Here is a 19,566-nt window from a genome sequence, read left to right as displayed (position 1 = left end):
CACGAAGCGATCGCATCGTTCATGCAAAAAGTGACATTATAAATCTAAAAATACATGAAACGCAGCCCAAAGTCATTGGTTTTTAATCCTGACTGCCCTCCTCTGAGAGGATAATGAACCCCAATCACCCACTGAAAGTAATCTTCCCAAAATCATCTCGTCTTTATTAAGTAAGTCTTTTCTGCTTCTGAGGCTGAAACAATGTTTTTCTCATGATTAGCTGATACAATAAGGTGAAAAAAAAAAAAATACACCCACCTTTTAATTCCTGAAGCATGCATGAGGATGTAATGAACATCATCTGGTCTTCACCAGGTTCTAAAATAGTTTAAATCTAACCGTAAATGCACAAAATCACACAGATTCCACATTTTTATTAGTTATTAAAGATGAAGCGAAACTGGAAAAATCTGGGTTTGAAAAAACTAAGTACACCCCACGATTAGATAGCTTGAACCACCTTTAGCAGCAGTAACTTGGAGCAGTTGTTCTCTGAATGACTTGTAGTTGTGGAGGATTATAGGCCCATGTTTTTGCACATTGTTTCAGTTCAAAAAACTGTGCAGATCTTCGTTTCTGCAAAGCTCTAAGGTCCTGCAGAGGCATTTTTAACCAGGTTAAAGTGAAGACTTTGACTAGACCATTATTTGGGAATATTGTCCTGCTGGTGACCCAGTTTTAGCCAAACTTTAAGCTATCAGTCTCACATTTGACTCTGGAATACTTCGGTACCGAGAGGTCCAAAGCTGATTCAATGACTGCAAGGTGATCAGGATCCTGTGGCTGCAAAACAAGCCCAGATCATCACCTCTACACCACCGTGCTTGATGGCCAGTATAAGGTATTTGTGCTGATGTGCTGTGTGGTTTTCTTCGTACATGGTGGCTCTGTATTATGTTTGAACAACTCCAGTTTGCTGAAATCCGTCCGTGGAAGATTATTATGGACGTTTTGTGGTTCAACAATGCAAACCTGCTGCGATATTCTTCTAAAAGAGAAGAAGTGTCTTCCTGTCAACCTTTCCAAACCAGCCGTTGTTTAATTTTTTTTTTAATTGACTTGCAATGTTGTTTAATATTTACCATACAAAGTGAGGCCTAAACAGGTGTTTTATAATTTCTCTGAGCATTGCACAGTCTCAGCTTGGAGTGAATTGCTAGGATGATTTCCACTTGTCATTTATTGTTCTCACTTTGAAATGATGGAGGTCAGGTTGTATGGAAATGACATTATACCCCTTCATAGACTGATGGGCAGCAGCAACTCTCTCTCCAAGGTCATTGTTGATGTCATTCTGCCCTGGTGAAATTAATATATCTTGAATGAACATCAGAGAAATAAATTAAGAAAACAAGGCAGTGGAGTTTAGAACAGATGCAACCATCAGGCTCTTCTGGGCTAATTCCAGGTTTTGTTTTTAGGTGTGACCTGATCTATGATACATGAATGAAAACATATCAGCAGGTTCTTTGATAAAGATGGTTTTAAATTCAATAGAAAATGAAGAGAATACAATATTATCCCCCTTTCTGCATCAACGCATGTTTCTAACATTGATCTGATTTTGATTAAACTCGAAGAGCATGAGATGATTTTTTCAGTGTAAAATCTTTTGCTCTATGATAAAGCTGTCCGCTGATTAGAACATCAACAGTGTTTAGATCAGGGCTTTCAAACTCCAGTCCACCGGGACCTTTGTGTCCTGCATCTCTGTTCCAATGCCTGCATCAAACAGCTAAATGACCTCAGCATGCAATCAGGAGTCATGCTAATGACCCAACTATGTGATTCAGGTATGTTGGAAGCACACACACACAACTGCAGAACAGCAGGCCCCGGGTTTAAACAAACTAATCAGTTAAAAACAAAAGAAAGTAAAGGTAAAAAACACTCAGGTGTATTTGTTGTCTTTTTAATAATTACTGTCAGGCAAAACCCTTACGAACAATACATTTATGACAGGTGTTCTTACAGTACAAGACAGAACTCAAGGAGATCAGAGCCAGTGGCATGGCCACAACTGACCGCTATAAAGTAAGACATTCGTCGTCATTTAGATTGTTCCAACTGTCACAGAGTTCACAAATGTATTTTGCATTTGACTCGTATCAAACACAACAGTTTTCTTGATTACCTAGCAAATTCTAAAGACCTCGATAGAAACAGCAGAGTAGAAAAAAACCCCAAAACATTATATAATAAGCAGAAGAATTCCTGATTTTTATTTTAACTTACTGTTAAGATGAACGATGTACAATATATTGCTTTCAGGTGCTCAACTTTAAAATGGGTACCTCTCCAAGTTTCCCAAAAACACATTCTGCAGCTTCACCGCCCTCTGCCCTTTTAACTTGTTTCTGATCTGCCAGCAGGTTAGACAGAGGTGCAGCAGTCAAACCATTAAACCGCAGGAGGAGCTGCTTTTAGGGGAATAAAACTAGCCAAACATACAGTAGGACTGGCAGCCCCTCCGGAGAATTGCAGCTTCCCTTCATTCATTATCATTTGTTGGAAACTCAGTTTATTCACCTCTTTTCATGGAGTTAAACAGAATGACAAAAAAAAAAACAACAACCCAGAACTACTTCTGTTCTCTGAGAGTCTCGAGCCTAAGACACAGTATCCAGTCACAGCGTACATTGGAGGGGAGGAAAGAATGAAATACAGATGACACACGGTGAGTATTAAAAGCTTTCATATTTGATATTACACAATAATTTAAAAAGTTGAACGGGAGGCAGCACGGAGTTTGGACCGATAACCTGGCTCCGTGTGGAGCTGGGAGGATTTAGTGCTCAGAGATCAAACATGGACACTTCAATATGAAAAGGTGTTTAAAAAACGCCAGAATCCGTGCTGCCTGTGAATGTAAAATGCTGTCTCAGTGGAGTGTCTGGATGCTTCCAGACACGAGCCTGATTGAAAAACATGGACACATGTTGGTGTTCAGCAGGACAGACCCGCTCCCACAGTCTTCAGGCCATGAACTAAAAGGTTCGTCCCGCGGGCCGAAAAACCTGCAGCCTCGTTTATGAAAAGGTTTTCTCCCCCCCTAACAGACATAATCCAGCTTTCTAAACATTATTAAAGTTTGCCTGCTATTAGACATGGCAAAATTACCATCTCCAACTACAGATGTATCTACAGAAATTAGAATAGTAAACGGTTCAGTTCAGTAATTCTGTACAAAATGAAGAAACTCAAGCCTCATACAGATTCATTAAACAGAGTGACACAGTCTAAGCATTTATTTCTGGTAATTTTGATGACTAAGGCCTACAGCTAACGAAAACCCAAAATACTGTTTCTCAAAAATCTAAAATATTACATAATATCAACAAAACAAATTAATATCTGAATGTTTTTGATGATCAACACGATCATTCAGTTTTATTTATATAGCGCCAATTCACAACAAGTTGTCCCAAGGCACTTTACAAAGCCAATTCAATCGAATCATACAGATTTCAAGGCAGGTACATACATTCCAGATAACCCTATCTATCAAACAGTTATTCAAATTGGTTAAAAAGTTTTTCGTACTCGTCTTCCGCTTATCCAGGACCGGGTCGCGGGGGCAGCAGACTCAGCAGAGACGCCCAGACGTCCCTCTCTCCAGACACCTCCTCCAGTTCCTCCAGGGGGAGGCCAAGGCGTTCCCAGGCCAGCCGAGAGACATAGTCCCTCCAGCGTGTCCCGGGTCGTCCCCTGGGCCTCCTCCTGGTGGGACGTGCCTGGAACACCTCCCAAGGAAGGCGTCCAGGAGGCATCTGGTATAGATGCCCGAGCCACCTCAACTGGCTCCTCTCGATGTGGAGGAGCAGTGGCTCCACTCCGAGCTCCTCCCGGATGGCCGAGCTCCTCACCCTATCTCTAAGGGAGTGCCTGGCCACCCTACGGAGGAAGCTCATTTCAGCCGCTTGTATCCGGGATCTCGTTCTTTCGGTCATGACCCAAAGTTCATGGCCATAGGTGAGGGTAGGAACGTAGACCGACCAGTAAATTGAGAGCTTCGCTTTTCGGCTCAGCTCTCTCTTCACCACAATGGACCAGCACAGCGCCCCCATTACTGTGGCAGCCGCACCGATCCGTCTGTTGATCTCCCGCTCCATTCTTCCCTCACTCGTGAACAAGACCCCGAGATACTTAAACTCCTCCACAGGACCGGTGACAAAGGGCAGCCCTGGCAGAGTCCAACATGCACCGGGAACAGGTCCGACTTAGTACCGGCAATGCGGACCAAACTCCTGCTCCGCTTGTACAGAGACCGGATGGCCCCTAATAAAAGGGCCCAACTGTGTACTCCTGGAGCACCCCCCACCGGGCAGTTTTTCTATCTATGGAAAACCAGCAGTTTGCTTTGAGTCAGTGACTTGCAGCATTCACTCCTCCTGGATGAGCATGTAGCGACAGTGCAGAGGAAAACTCCCCTTTAACAGGACGAAACCCCCAGCAGAACCAAGTTCAATGTGAGCGGTAACCTGCCACCACCGACTGGGGGTTTGAGAGAACAGAGCAGAGACAGAAAAATATCACAGAAGCACTGATCCAGTTGTACTATACGTGGAAGACTGCTGACTTGATAGTTGTCCAGCTGAGGGGAAGGGACAGAACCAACGTGTCTGAGGTCCAGTGTGAGCACCTCATGCTTCCCTGACAAGCTTTATGGAGATGTTAACAGTCTCGGTCTCAAGCGGAGGAGTTTAACCATCTTGTTGTCTTGTTCATGAGCGATGGTAGGATGGAACGGATTACGGACAGATGGATCAGGGCTTCGTCTGCAGTAATGCAGGTGCTGCTCTGGTCAGCTGTGGTAAAGAAACAGCTGACCCAAAAAGCAAACCTCTGGATTTACCAATCATGACCAAAACAACAAGGTCCTGGATGCAAGCAGCCGAAATGAGCTTCCTTTGGAGGGCGGTTGGACTCAGCCTTAGAGGTAGGGTGAGGAGCTCCGTCATCCAGGGGCGGCTCAAAGCAGAGCCGCTGCTCCTTCACATCGAAAAGAGTCAACTGAGGAAGTTCAGGCATCTGATCAGGATGCCGCTGGGACACCTGTCTTTGGATCTTTTCCAGGCATGTCACCCTGGACGGAGACCCAGAGGAACAGCCAGGAAGGACTTTAAAAACTGCCTGGCCTGGGAACGCCTTGGGATCCCCCAGAATGAGCTGGATGATGTTGCTGGGGAGAGGGATGTCTGGGTTTCCCTCCTGGACCTGTTGGTCCCACAAGTCGATCTCAGATAAGCGGTAGACAATGAATGCATGGCTGATTTCATTTTCCAGCAGGACTTGGTACCTGCTGACACCGATTGAAGTACCAAAACCTCCTAAATGACCGTGGTACCACTGTGCTTGATTGGCCAGCAAATGGACCTGCCCTAAATCCCAGAGAATCTTTAAAGATGAAAACACAAGAACCAACAATGCAGGTGAGCTGAAGGACGCTATTAAAGCAACCTGGACTTCCTGAACACCTCAGCAGACCTAAGGGCTGATTGCCTCCATGTCATTCTTCACTGATGCAGTAGGAAAAAGGAGCCCTGACCAGGCATTTAGAGAATATACTGTGCAGTTCACAGATATACTCTTCAATAAATGGACATTTCTAATTATGTTTTATATTAACATTTTCTGAGAAACAGAATTTTGGGCTTTAATTCATAATCAATAAAATAAACTGAAATATATCAACCCGTTTGTAATGAATCAAAATAATATACGTGTTCCCTCCGTTTGAACTGTATTACTGAAATGAAGGAACTTTCTAATTTATTGAGACGCACCTGTATGATTTGGCTTTCCCTTTGCCCTCGTTACCGTCTCGTTTGGCAAACCTTTTCAGTGACATCAGGGAAAACATCTGACAACATCTTGAATGCAGCCCTCAGTACAAGTCACAGCACGAGAGGTACCTAGGCAGACCTCTGGGTATAGAACAGAATATAGGCCTGAGTGTTGCACACTTCCTCCACGCTGCAAACCTTCATCTCAGAGTCATTACAGTGGACCCAGAAGCCTGAGGAAGACAAGACAAAAATGTAAACCTAATACTCCTGACAGGACGTCAGTGTCATGTGAAGATGGGTGGTTTCTCACCTCCTTCCGTGTTGTAGCAGTATGCGGTGTAGTGCCCTGAGCCAAAGCCTTTACCATGATGCATGACCACAGCAGACAGGTCGTAGGTGTAGCCTTCTCTGTGGACAGAGTGACCTGAGTCTGTGCAGCAGTATGGTTTGATATTCAGAACCTGGTCGAAGGCCACATGGACGCCGATTTTCTCCCTGTGGTTCCGGCCCGACCATCTGCCATAACACAGGGAAGAGTTGGCATAAAAAAAAAAAAAAAAACGGCAGGAAAGTGAGCCTGCGGAGAAACTTGCCTGAAGCGTTTGAGGTGCAGCCGTAGAACCTGAGGTAAGCGGTAGATCAGAAGCTGCTTTCGTGCTTCTGACAGAACTAAGGGTTTGTGGGATGATTTTCTTCTTCTTTCTGAAACCAAGAAAGACAGGATGAATTAATCCACAACATTATTATAAAATAATCCACATTATTAAATCTGAAATGTGTGTCCAGCAGGTAAAATTAATTCTAGTAATTAAAAAACAAACAAACCTAGACAGGTTAAACTACTGCCCCCATTATAAGCAGTAGCTATAACTCCAACTAAAGATCTGTGTATCTAAGGTCTGCTTTCCTACGCAGAAGAATCTGAGCTCACATCCAGAACAGTTATTTTGGTTTGGTTTTCTGATTTTCTAATCTAAATCTCTGGGCAATAGGCATCTAGGCAAGGCTTTAAATAAAGTTATATTTCTGGTATTTGGAAACAAAATCCAGATCTTATAAAAATGATTAGACTATTGAACACCTGACTGAGTCATACTGACCTGCACAAGTATTCACACCCCTTGACTTTTCACATTTAGTCACATTACAGCCACACACTACTTTTTGTCTTGTAATTGACAGACCACAAAGCAGAACATGTAAAGCAGAAGAAAAAAAAAAGAAATCATACAAATTTTCCAAATATATTAAAAAGTAAATCTGAACACTATATTAAGTCCTCATGAGTCAACACTAAGTAGAATCCCTTTTTGCTGCAGTAACAGCTGTAAGTCTTCTTGTGGTGCGTCTCTACCAGCTTTGTACATCTAGAAACTGACATTTCTCCTCCGTTGTTCTTAGCAAAATAGCTGAAGGTCAGTCAGAATGATGGAGAGAACGTGAACAATAACTTTCAGGTTTTGCCACAGATACTCAGATTTGTCTGGATTTAGAATAGGTCATTCTAAGAACAAGACGACTTGAGATGCATTTACAGCATGATGAGACTTAACTTTTATTGACATGCACCAATTTACTCAGTTTACCTCAAGTCTATGAAATACCCAGGACAAACAGGATAATTATAGAAAATAAGCGACTATGGCGTGGCGCTGATGGTGTAGGGCTTAAGCGCGCGACCATGTACAGAGGCTACAGTCCTCGAATGGCGGCTGTCCCGGGTTCGAGTCCCGGACCCGGCGACATTTACCGAATGTCTCCCCCTCTCTCTACCCCTCTTTCCTGTCTACCTACTGTCAAAAATGGAAAAAATAAAGGCCACTAGTGCTGAAAAAATATCTTAAAAAAGAAAATAAGCGACTATAATAATTATATTAATTTTGTTGCATATACCAACAACACCAAGACTTTTTCCCCAATTCTTTGGTCTGTTGGGTACCTACATTTTTAAAACTGGTAAGTTTCCGACATGGGAAAGTATCCACCATCATCCCAGTCAACTAAAAAACACTTTATTCAAAATTACAAATTTGTCTTCTAATGAAGAAGAAAAAGAAAAACAATTACTGAGAAGCAACTCTGTTCTGTAACAATTATCTCCATGTGTCATTAATCAACTACAGCACTTTTTCATTGGTGTACCTTCTCCCCCTCCCTAGAATCCCACCAGCTCTCCCTGCCAGGCTGCACCAAGTCTAGTTTGGACCAGATCAATCAAACACTGTGGAAACAGAGCCTTGATTTTCTTTTCATAGCAGAAATTCTTTGTTATGAAATGGAGCTGTCGGCCAGTGGACCTTTCGTACCGACATGAATCAGTTCGTACCCACCCTGGAGATGTCTTGTACACGCCTTGTCAACCATTGGTTTTCTGTAATCTAGTCTACTTTAGGGATAATTGGTTATACGAGGTTAGTAAATATAATCCATCTACAACGGGTTCCTTAGAGCTCCTTTGGTTTAATAATCTGTCATGCTCTATGAGATTTGTCTGTCCCCAACAGGGATCAGAACCATCATCCATGGAAATCCAGAAAATATTGTACAATTTTATGATTTGTTCCATAATCAAAAATAAAGTGATACACAATGCTTATAGAGAGGGGTACAAAATGGAAAAAAATGGTGAAGGGGCAATCTGATCCAAAACTAAGTCAACATATTTGGTTTAACAAGTAGACTTTTTATCTGTTCAGGCCAAAAGACTTTATATAAAGAAGCGATTTAAACCTCAGAGTTTTCTTGAACTTTAACTTACAGCTATCCACTAAAACCCTTTTAAGTCTAGAAACTAGAAAACAGTTTTTCTTTTACTTTGCCATTTATTTGGTTGTGAGCATCTGGACCCTTTCAAACTTGAAAGGTAAAAGCATCAACAACGTTTTCCTGATAAGTAATTTTGGTAAATAATCATTACATAAACATGACCAAATATAATGATATAGGTTTTTACCAAGGTGAGGCTTTGAATGTTGACATGAGCAAAGGAAACGTTTATACTAACTGTTGCAGTGGTTGCAGGCGTAGATGTTGCCTTCAAGAGCCTCCATCTCTGTGAACTTGGACAGCATCTCTATGAGGGTGCAGCTGCGCTGGTAAGCAGTAGCGCCTGAGCCTTTGTTCCTACTGTGATATCTCTCTGGAAACTCCAGGGATAAATCCCAGAATGGCTCTACTGTGTTGGACTTGTGCTTACAGGACAGACATGTCACCTAAAACAGAGTAAGAGGAAGAGCACAGAGAACGTTTAGGACAATAAACTTCAGTAATGTAGTGTTTTCTAAGGTTTATATTACTTCTATTTTTATTATTGGAATTGCCATTTTATTTTGAAATAATTTGCATACATAAAAATGCAATGTTTTGTTTGGAACATTTTTTGTGTAAAGCATTTGCTTGAAGAGGACTATGAGTAAAGCCCGACAGATTAATTGACTGGTATCATAATTGGAAACGCACAGAGGAACCAGCTGGTCTGGAACTCACTAATCTGTCTGGCCTGAACAAACCCTCACAAAACAAAAGTAAACCACAACTCTTCAGTGTAAATGTTGTGACAGAGAGAAGGAGACTCAAACTGAGCTATTTCCACTATAAGTCAAGTGTTTAAAAATGAAATCAGAGGAAGCACAAAAGATTCACAAGCTATCTCAATGGAAGCAGTGTTTTGTACATGTCAAGACATGTCTGCAGTTTATGTGGGCTGCAAGAGAACCTCAAACTTTCAACAAAGACAGTTGAAATGGGAACTTTCATTATGTTATCTTAGTTTTAAATGATTAAAACCCTGTTTCACAGCACAGCTCTCTTAGGCACACAGTTTTGCCTAAACCAAGTAAAACCCAAACCCCAGTCTGACTGAGTTGATGTGAGTAAACTATGATTAGCAACTGATCGGAAGCCATGTAATACATGGAAAATTTACAATTGTAATCAAAGAATATAAAGTGTGACAGACTATTGGGTGCTTTTCTCAGATGTTGGGCCATTAGTCATCGTCTTAAACCTGCTAACAAGTTAGAACAAAGTCTTTCATGTATAAAATGACCAGAAAGAACATAAACAAGAGCAGCAACAATGAAGCAATATGTTTTTTTTCTCTTGATCAGCTCTGATCTGAAAATCAAACACTGAAAAATCTGACTCCCCCATTAAATGCATCAGAACTAAGAACTCTAATCATTTTCTTTCTATAAATGTACCAACTAACAGCCAACATCTGTTGGATTTAAACTAATACCCGCATCAAGGAACACTCAACACATTATTTTCTCCTTTATGTGTTCTAAGCCATAAAAAAGCATCAATCAGCATCTGAATCGGCAGGTCAAACCTCAAAGAAAACTGGGGATCGGTACCAGAAAAAGGTCTGATTTTTGCATCTCTAACAGCTGCTGAGCTGGATTTGTGCTCGCGTTTTCGTGCACTGACAGTCTCACCTGGCTGAGCAGCTGTCCGTGAAAGATGGTGTTCAGAACCTTCAGCACTTGCTTGGACAGCTTCCTCTTTGTGATGGGGATGACTATCCGCCGCTTTGACCCCTCTGTGTCCAGCTCCTGCTGCACCTTGTCCAGCAGTTCACATAAGAACTCCTGGGCATCTTGCTGATCATATCCACGGAAAGCCGGGATGAGGTTCCACACGGAGTGCAGCATGGCGAAGGGAGATACAAGAGTCCACCGGCCCGACCACATGACCCTGAAAAGTGTATGCAGCTCGTGGCACAGAGACATTTGCTGGCGAGTAGAGCAGCGAGGCTCTTTGGGCTGGACCAGTTCTGCAGCCTGTGGGGAGGGTGGGACGCTCTCCTTTTTGCCTTCAGGCAAATTCCAACAACCTGCCTTCCCCATACGTCCAAGAGGGTACTCTGACAGTGGTGTGGTACCGCTGCTGACAACTGCTCCAGTCACCCCCTTCATCCCCTGGGAGTGGTTGGTTTTGGCCAGCAGCTCCTCAGTCTCACACAGGTCCAAAGTAAGAAAACACTCCCTGAATTTCTGCAGGTGGCTCAGCACTTGCAATATTGAGTTCATATAGCACGTGTTTCCCAAGTTGCGCAGACCAGTGACACCTGGAGCATGTCTCCTCCGCGTTACCGCGTGTGTGGAGTAGTATCTCCTCAATTTAGCGGCTCTGCTGATCTGTGGAGCCCTGCGGGGCAGGTTGACAAGTGAAGGCTTCTTGGGAGGTGGAGGTAGGCGTTCTGGGGGGTCGCGAAATTTGCGTGGAATGAGCGTCATGGTTGAACGTGGCGCCTGAGTAAGAAGCCTGGCACTCTTTCTGGGAGGAATGTTGCCAAGATCTTCCAGGAGTTTCCTTTTTACCTCCTTCTTTTGTCTCCTGGTCTCCTCAAGTTTCTCTTTGCGCTGATTTTGAACCTCCTGGTGTTTGTTGATCCAATTCTGAAGCATCCTTCCCAGTAGGGCTTTCCTCCTGTGGCGCAGCGCCAGCTGCATGGCAGGCTGCGGCCCGCCTTCCCAGACCCAGGGGGCGTAATCCCCCCCAGTGGAAGAGCGCAGTGACCGTCTTCCTGGGCTTCGAACTGTAGAGAGAGCACCTCTGAGGAGTTTCAGGTCTCCCTCTGCATTATCATTCAGTACATAGTCTCCACAAGCAAAGCAGAAGACATCCAGCTCACGCACCTCCATGGCCAGTGGGTGCTGTGACTCCTGAAAGTGTTTGAGAAAGTGCTCCTCTATGAAGCGCCCACAGGCAACGTGGGAGCACTTGAGGCAGGCCCACACTGAATCTGTGGTGCTGCACTCCACACAGTGCCATTTTTGTGGGTTGAGAATGGAATGGTCTTGGCCCAGGCGAAGGCGAACCACGTGCTTACAGCGATCCATCTGTCCGGATACACATGTGGCCTCAGTTAAAGGACACACGTCCTGCAGCAAAGCAGCAACTCATTCTGGTGGAAGAATAACAGAGGAAGAAAGGGCAGGTTAGGATTAAATGAGATGGGACTACTTAAAAATATAGAAACATGATTAAGAATGCCTAGTGAAAGTATACATACTTGAACTTGTCTGTAGCTTGTCTCTACCTGCTCTGCATTTTCCCAGATTTTTCTCCATTCTTCTTTTTAGAACATTACACAAGCTCAGACAGATTCAACGAATCTGTGAACAACAATTTTTAAGGCAACGTTCACACTGCGGGTCTTGATGCTGACTTCTGATTTTTTGCTGAAATCTGATTATTTTTGTGCATTTGTGCTCATTTGCCTGCAGTGTGAAGTTTTGTCTCAGATTCTCATTTGCATTCAGGTATTAATTTTGTCTGTGTTCATTCAACAAATGAACAGGATTTGACCTAAACCATTCCAGCCTGTATGAATACACTCCTGTGGCAAAGGCAAAAAAGCTCACTGTCTTTGAACGTGGCAGGACTGAGGGGGGTAAATGAAACAGGTATACTAACTGTACAAGAAGTCCTCTCGATCAGATTTGCTGCATCACATCATTTGCAGAACTGAAATCAGCAACAAGCCTCAGGTCGACCATTCACATCCACCGTCAGAACCAGCACCAGCAGGAGGAGACTGGAAAACAGTCGGGACAGGTTGCATAATCAACCAATTAATGAAGACAATGGAAATGCTAAATAACTCTATACAAATAAGGCATTTGCAGCGTTTCACATAAATTTGCATCAAGAGTTTAAACAAGGATTTTCAACACCTGAACAAAATAGTTACTAACACTATCATACACTAAAAGTAGAAATTAATTTAACAAAGTGGGTTGTGTTAAATTCATTTATTTAACTAAAATCTAGCAGGACATACAACACAAGATGAATGCAAAAACATTTCATTCAATTCCTTGTTCTCTCATAGCTTTTTTGTTAGCTTTGTTTAATCCTGAATGTAGAGCGAGCTTTGCCTCTGTTCTCTAAAGACTTCATTATTTCTTCTCAAAAATCTTGCATCTCTATAGAAAACTGTTTAATGTATCACCCATTTAAAATCAAAACAATAAAAGTTCAAAGTCTCCAAATACTGAACATGACAGTGCTCAGTATTTGCACTGAGCATGAGATTACAGTGTAGGGCGTTTTCCTACTTTACCCTCCCTAACAGCAACTTTAGAAAGCTTTACATGTTTCGGATTTCCCTGTGAATAAGGCTGTAATAGTAGCCCCTATCAATAGTTCAAACTACCTTTGCTTCTACACGCGTCCTTCGGGGTTAAAAGTCTAAATAAGTCCAATATAGACATTTAAATAAAAATGAGACAGTTGAGAAATATTTACGGTGGTTTTGATGCATGCATATACAGGGGTTGGACAATGAAACTGAAACACCTGTCATTTTAGTGTGGGAGGTTTCATGGCTAAATTGGACCAGCCTGGTAGCCAGTCCTCATTGATTGCACATTGCACCAGTAAGAGCAGAGTGTGAAGGTTCAATTAGCAGGGTAAGAGCACAGTTTTGCTCAAAATATTGAAATGCACACAACATTATGGGTGACATAGCAGAGTTCAAAAGAGGATAAATTGTTGGTGCACGTCTTGCTGGCGCATCTATGACCAAGACAGCAAGTCTTTGTGATGTATCAAGAGCCACGGTATCCAGGGTAATGTCAGCATACCACCAAGAAGGACGAACAACATCCAACAGGATTAACTGTGGACGCAAGAGGAAGCTGTCTGAAAGGGATGTTTGGGTGCTAACCTGGATTGTATCCAAAAAACATAAAACCACGGCTGCCCAAATCACGGCAGAATTAAACGTGCACCTCAACTCTCCTGTTTCCACCAGAACTGTCCGTCGGGAGCTCCACAGGGTCAATATACGCGGCCGGGCTGCTATAGCCAAACCTTTGGTCACTCATGCCAATGCCAAACGTCGGTTTCAATGGTGCAAGGAGCGCAAATCTTGGGCTGTGGACAATGTGAAACATGTATTGTTCTCTGATGAGTCCACCTTTACTGTTTTCCCCACATCCAGGAGAGTTACGGTGTGGAGAAGCTCCAAAGAAGCGTACCACCCAGACTGTTGCATGCCCAGAGTGAAGCATGGGGGTGGATCAGTGATGGTTTGGGCTGCCATATCATGGCATTCTCTTGGCCCAATACTTGTGCTAGATGGGTGCGTCACTGCCAAGGACTACCGAACCATTCTTGAGGACCATGTGCATCCAATGGTTCAAACATCGTATCCTGAAGGTGGTGCCGTGTATCAGGATGACAATGCACCAATACACACAGCAAGACTGGTGAAAGATTGGTTTGATGAACATGATAGTGAAGTTGAACATCTCCCATGGCCTGCACAGTCACCAGATCTAAATATTATTGAGCCACTTTGGGGTGTTTTGGAGGAGTCAGGAAACGTTTTCCTCCACCAGTATCACGTAGTGACCTGGCCACTATCCTGCAAGAAGAATGGCTTAAAATCCCTCTGACCACTGTGCAGGACTTGTATATGTCATTCCCAAGACGAATTGATGCTGTTTTGACCGCAAAAGGAGGCCCTACACCATACTAATAAATTATTGTGGTCTAAAACCAGGTGTTTCAGTTTCATTGTCCAACCCCTGTATATTGGTTAGGTTCTGAAATCAGACCGTTTTACCAATCAGAGTAGGTCAAACAGTGACAAAAAGTTGTGTTTGTGTTTATTAAAAATAAACAAATAGAAAAAGAAAGGCTTTCTGGAACACACAGTAATGCAATTCTGTCCCTCCCCCACCTGTTGCTGTGCACTGCTGGTAAACTGTCTGAAAAGAAAGCTGCCACCTGTTTCTTTTGCTTTCAAGAAAGACTCATATCTGGTAGCTAAAATCACAGTGATGACGTGGAAACTAACGAAGGGGCACCGACCACTCCGACTAAGGCAGTGGTGTCCAAAGTCAGTCTTCAAGGGCCATCATTCTGCATGTTTTAGTTCTTTCCCTGACAGTTCATTAGCAGGCCTCCGCAGAACCTGACGAGGTGCTGAGGAGGTAGTTGGACCATTGGAATCAGCTGTGTTGGGGTAGAGACATATCTAAAGCTGGCAGGACAACGGCCCTTGAGGACTGGTGCTGAACACCCATGAACTAAGGTAACAGCTTTAAAACTACAGTTAGCAAAGCGGTAAGATGCATTTTTGTTAAGCCAGTAACTGCATGCTTTACCGGAGCAGATGATATCAGTTTGCTATACTTATGTTGCGTTAAAAACCAAATTATATTCTATCATACTACCAAATTAGAAGGTGTTTTTTCTGGATTTTTGGTCAACTCAGTGTATCAAAATAAAAGCAACACTAAATGTGTTTTATAGATCAGTTTTTCTTTTCAGTGTCCACACAGAAAATAATGCAAGAGAATTGTGACCCAGACCATTGATTGAGTATAGAATCGTTACCCATATTACTGATATCATTACTTGGACACTAGTAATGCCAATTAACTCCCTTAGAGATCGGGTGAGGAGCTCGGCCATCCAGGAGGAGCTTGGAGTAGAGCCGCTGCTCCTCCACATCGAGAGGAGCCGGTTGAGGTGGCTCGGGCATCTATGCCGGATGCCTCCTGAACGCGTTCCTCGGGAGGTGTTCCAGGCACGTCCCACCGGGAGGAGGCCCAGGGGACGGCCCAGGACACGCTGGAGGGACTATGTCTCTCCGCTGGCCTGGGAACGCCTTGGGCTCCCCCCGGAGGAGGTGTCTGGGGAGAGGGAAGTCTGGGCGTCTCTGCTGAGTCTGCTGCCCCCGTGACCCAGTCCCGGATAAAGAGGAAGACGACGAGTACGAGCATTAACAATAATGGTTTATGTATCTGCAAGCTTTGTTTTTATTTATTCTAACGTTTATAGAAACAAAATATACGTTTACTGTTATCATTTAGGTTTTATTTGAAGAGTTCAACTGTCTTTATTTGAAGAGGACCTCAAGCTGTTCATTCAACACCCCTATTGGGAACCACATTATATAGATTTATATTTTTTAGCAACAGTAAGAACAAATGTCATAAATCTTTTGAGTAAATACAGTAGTAACCTTAAATTTTTACTTGAGGTTATCGTAAAGTGAGAATCTCATACCAGTTTTGAGGCATAAACTGAGATAATCTTGTATTCCCTTCTGTTTTCGTCAGATTTAAAACTGCAAGCGCTATAAAGCACCGGCTGACCCGGTGTCCTTTGCATATTAGCCCCTTGAATATGTGGGGAAAGCATGAAATCCAATACCAATAAACATTACTGAATACCAGCTGCTTGTTCTGTTGCACATAAGATAGTCAGATATACAGATAACACGACCAAATACTGTAACTTTAGCAGTTGAATAGGAGAAACACAACACATAACTAAAATTATTCAGAGCTTAAAATGTTATATCTAAAAGAGAAAAAATTATTTAGCAATTTATGCCAAAAGCATTGGTTTATAACGTCCATGAATAGTGTTTATATTTTGAGTTAGAGCTATCAAAATTTAGAATACATTTTAGCATACAGTCATGTGAAAACATATTTGGGCCCATTACAGATTTCTTCTATTTTATTTTAATGTATCCACATTGGAGGGTTTTTGAGCAATAACTATATATAAGGTAATGCACCAACATTCCAATGTTCAGACTTAAATCAGACTTTTCTCTCTATTATTGCTTAATCATGAAACTTAACTGAGACAAGTGATGCCTGCAGTGCTTCAGATTTTCTTCTGGACTCTTAGGTGACATCCTGGATGATCCGTTCGTTGGCAAGTAAGATGTTGCTCTCTGTTCTTTTGTGACCTCATGGATGAGTTTTCAATGCTCTCTTAGAGTAACTTTGGAAGCCCGTTCTCTTCCGGGAAGGTTTCCTAGTGTTTCATGATTTCTCCATATGTACATAATGTGATTAACTGGAGTCCCAAAGCCTAAGTAGTGGCTTTGTAACCCTTTCCCAGCTAATAGATGGCAGACTTTGCTTCGCAACAGTCCTTGATTTCTTTATAGGTAGATATGTGTTGCTTTTTTGAGAGTTTTTTGTTTTCTGCCTACTTCATTTTGTCAGTGGTTTTATTTAAGAGATGTCTTCATTCTACAGCTCTGGCAGAAATCATGTCCGAGTATGGCTCAAGAAATTAAACAAAAAAAATATGGTTAATCACAGCTAATTTGTAATTTAACAAGAGCGGAAATTACTTTTTCACACAGGACCACGTTGGTTTGGTTAGTATTTCTATTGACAAATTAAGTCATAATTTGAAACGTTATTGTGTATTTACTTGGGTTATCTTTCATATTAAAATTTGTTTGGCAATCTGAAACATTTAGTTGCGAAAAGGGAAGCAAAACCAGAAGAAACATGCAAGGGGGCAAAAATGTTTTTACAGCATGGTACATTTTAACATGTCCCACACAAACATGGTGTTTATCCAAGATTTTATTGACAAACTTGCAGCATTTCTTTTTTCCGGTAAATGCTCCCACTTTTTAACTGCTCCGTTAAAAAACAAAGGTTATGAGAATACACTTGCAACAGTTATACTCATTCGTGTAATTAAAGACATTACTTTTAATCAGACTCATCGTTGTTTGTTCCAGCTCTTCAACTAGTCCCTTAGGTACATTCACCAACCGTGCTATGTTGTGCTGCTGCTGCTTGCATGTTCACATTAGAATCGCCTTAACGCTGATATTTAACATTATAACATCTCCGCTGCAGCTGTGTCTTTATCTGCTGTCCGGCTCGGAGGGGGTGGCTTCTCCTCAAGCCATGCTAGCCTCTAGCCCACCATCTCCATGTTGAGCCAGAACAAAGAACAGTCGAAGAGCCACTCTCCAGGAACCTCCAACAACTTTGTTGCTGTGAGGCAGCCCAGCCAGCAGTAACTTAGCTAACGCCGCTAGCCGCCGCTAGCTACAACGGCTTTGCACGGGCTTAGCTGATGCTAAACCCCCTTTTGCTCTGTTTTACCCAGTTTGTTATTCTCGCAGTAATTAAAGTGGCTACAACGCTTGTTGCTAAATAAGAAGTAGCATTAGCTAGGCTGCTAACGCGTTTTTGATGAGGACAATTGAAGTTAACCTAACGGTTGTTGTTGTTGTTCGCTAACGTTAACTAACGGCTTAGCTCCCCGAGCGAACCGTTTAAAAACTCCCCGGTGACATTCTCCACGTAGAACCGCCTGTGGAGACACACAGCAGGAAGGACGCCGGACCACGGCAGGCACTCGTCTGTTACTACATTTGCATTATCTGGTATTTAGGGGAAAAAAAGCAAAGTAGGGTTTACCATCGTCAGTATCCATCCATCCGGTACACTCAGAGAGCTGCAGCGGCTTGTTGTCCTCCTCGCAGATTGAACAACCCAACTCTAGAAACGAGCCCAGACCCCGCTGCTCTCATTGGACCGGGACTGAGCGGCAGCAGGGCTCTCATTGGCTCCGCGGCTGAACAACAGGCAGCAGGATGGACCGTCTTTCCACCCACCCACCGTGGCCACATGGAACAATAACCCGAAGCTTGGGTTTTTTGGACCGGGCGAAAGGAACGGTCGCCTCACCCAGTGTCCCGGGTAAACCGCGTGTGACCCGGTTGGGTGTCAGATAGCTGAACATGATCTAATCAAAAGCAGAGAGGAGAGTGGTAGTATGTGTAACTTTTAAACAGTTTTTGGAGGAAATTCATCTTAAAATTCCTGCCTCTGTCACTGGGAATGACTGTAAAGTTGGCACATAAAGTGACACCCTGCTCCCACTAGTACTGTAACTACTTTAGACTAGGGATAGTTTATTATTCTGGCAGGATTTAACGTTTGTGGAAACTATTGAAAAATTCATACTTTTTGAGGGGAAATTTTACTTCAGAACAAAAACTCTAAATATATACAAAAGATATTTACACAAAACAGCATGTATTTGATATATAATAAACAGTATTAGTGCTGTATTTAATTAAAACCCAGTGTACAGGTAGGTATTAATGAAAACATACCATAGTATACAGTCATATTCAAAAAATGTAAATGTGTTCCAATGAGGATTGTCTGTCAAATAAAGAGTATTTTTTTAAATAACAATCTGTAAGCAGGTTTAAAACATACATTTCCAAAAGCCCACATTTCTGAATCAAAAAAGTTTTTTTTTTATTGGTACTCGTCGTCTTCCCCTTCATCTGAGACCGGGTCGCAGGGTTGCAGACACAGAAGAGACACCCAGACGTCCCTCTCCCCAGACACCTCCTCCAGCTCCTCTGGGGGGAGCCCAAGGCGTTCCCAGGCCAGCCGAGAGACATAGTCCCTCCAGTGTGTCCTGGGCCGTCCCCTGGGCCTCCTCCCGGTGGGACGTGCCTGGAACACCTCTGGAAGAAGGCGTTCAGGAGGCATCCAGTATAGATGCCCGAGCCACCTCAACTGGCTCCTCTCGATGTGGAGGAGCAGCTGCTCTACTCCGAGCCCCTCCCGGATGGCTGAGCTCCTCACCCTATCTCCAAGGGAGTTCCCAGCCACCCTACGGAGGAAGCTAATTTCAGCCACTTGTATCTGGGATCTCGTACTTTCTGTCATGACCCAGAGTTCATGCTGAAGCTCTTCGGCTCAGCTCTCTCTTCACCACAATGGACCAACACAGCGTACCCATTACTGCGGCAGCCGCAGCGATCCGTCTGTTGATCTCCCGCTCCATTCTCCCCTCACTCGTGCACAAGACTCCAAAATACTTGAACTCCTCCACTTGAGGCAGGAACTCCCCTCCAACCTGAAGAGGACAAGCCACCCTTTTCCGGTCGAGAACCATGGCCTCGGACTTGGAGGGGCTGATCCTCATCCTAGCCGCTTCACACTCGCCTGCCAATTGC

The 19,566-nt window shown here is 43.2% G+C and overlaps 1 protein-coding gene across 3 annotated transcripts; it reads right to left on the bottom strand.

The window, feature by feature from the left end:
* Positions 1 to 1,193: 1,193 nt before the first annotated feature.
* On the bottom strand, positions 1,194 to 18,855 carry usp49 (ubiquitin specific peptidase 49). Of its 3 annotated transcripts, none has more exons than XR_007035483.1 (9): positions 18,005 to 18,855; positions 12,213 to 12,333; positions 11,809 to 11,911; positions 10,229 to 11,700; positions 8,794 to 9,001; positions 6,383 to 6,491; positions 6,100 to 6,305; positions 5,787 to 6,019; positions 1,194 to 1,299 (listed from the first exon to the last, which is right to left on the bottom strand). XR_007035483.1 is itself a non-coding variant. In XM_047348115.1 (7 exons), the coding sequence occupies exons 3-7, from the start codon at positions 11,633 to 11,635 to the stop codon at positions 5,916 to 5,918; spliced, it is 2,034 nt and encodes a 677-aa protein (XP_047204071.1). In that variant the 5' UTR covers positions 11,636 to 11,700; positions 12,213 to 12,333; positions 18,005 to 18,855; the 3' UTR covers positions 5,878 to 5,915. The 3 variants fall into 3 exon arrangements, 1 of the variants encoding a protein (XP_047204071.1); XR_007035482.1 differs by lacking the exon at positions 1,194 to 1,299 and adding an exon at positions 1,897 to 2,609; XM_047348115.1 differs by lacking the exons at positions 1,194 to 1,299; positions 11,809 to 11,911 and having other exon boundaries at positions 5,878 to 6,019.
* Positions 18,856 to 19,566: the final 711 nt, after the last annotated feature.

Source organism: Girardinichthys multiradiatus, chromosome 20, assembly GCF_021462225.1.
Source record: "Girardinichthys multiradiatus isolate DD_20200921_A chromosome 20, DD_fGirMul_XY1, whole genome shotgun sequence".
Taxonomy (NCBI): domain Eukaryota; kingdom Metazoa; phylum Chordata; class Actinopteri; order Cyprinodontiformes; family Goodeidae; genus Girardinichthys; species Girardinichthys multiradiatus.
Note: the sequence above shows the minus strand (reverse complement) of the source record. Positions and strands in the feature narration are given on the sequence as shown.

Coding starts and splice junctions, on each gene's coding strand:
- usp49 (XM_047348115.1), bottom strand. CDS start 11,635: ATGGATCGCTGTAAGCACGTGGTTCGCCTTCGCCTGGGCCAAGACCAT. Junction 9,002..10,228: donor ACGGACAGCTGCTCAGCCAG/GTGAGACTGTCA, acceptor ACTCTGTTTTAG/GTGACATGTCTGTCCTGTAA. Junction 6,306..6,382: donor CTGCACCTCAAACGCTTCAG/GCAAGTTTCTCC, acceptor GTGTTATGGCAG/ATGGTCGGGCCGGAACCACA.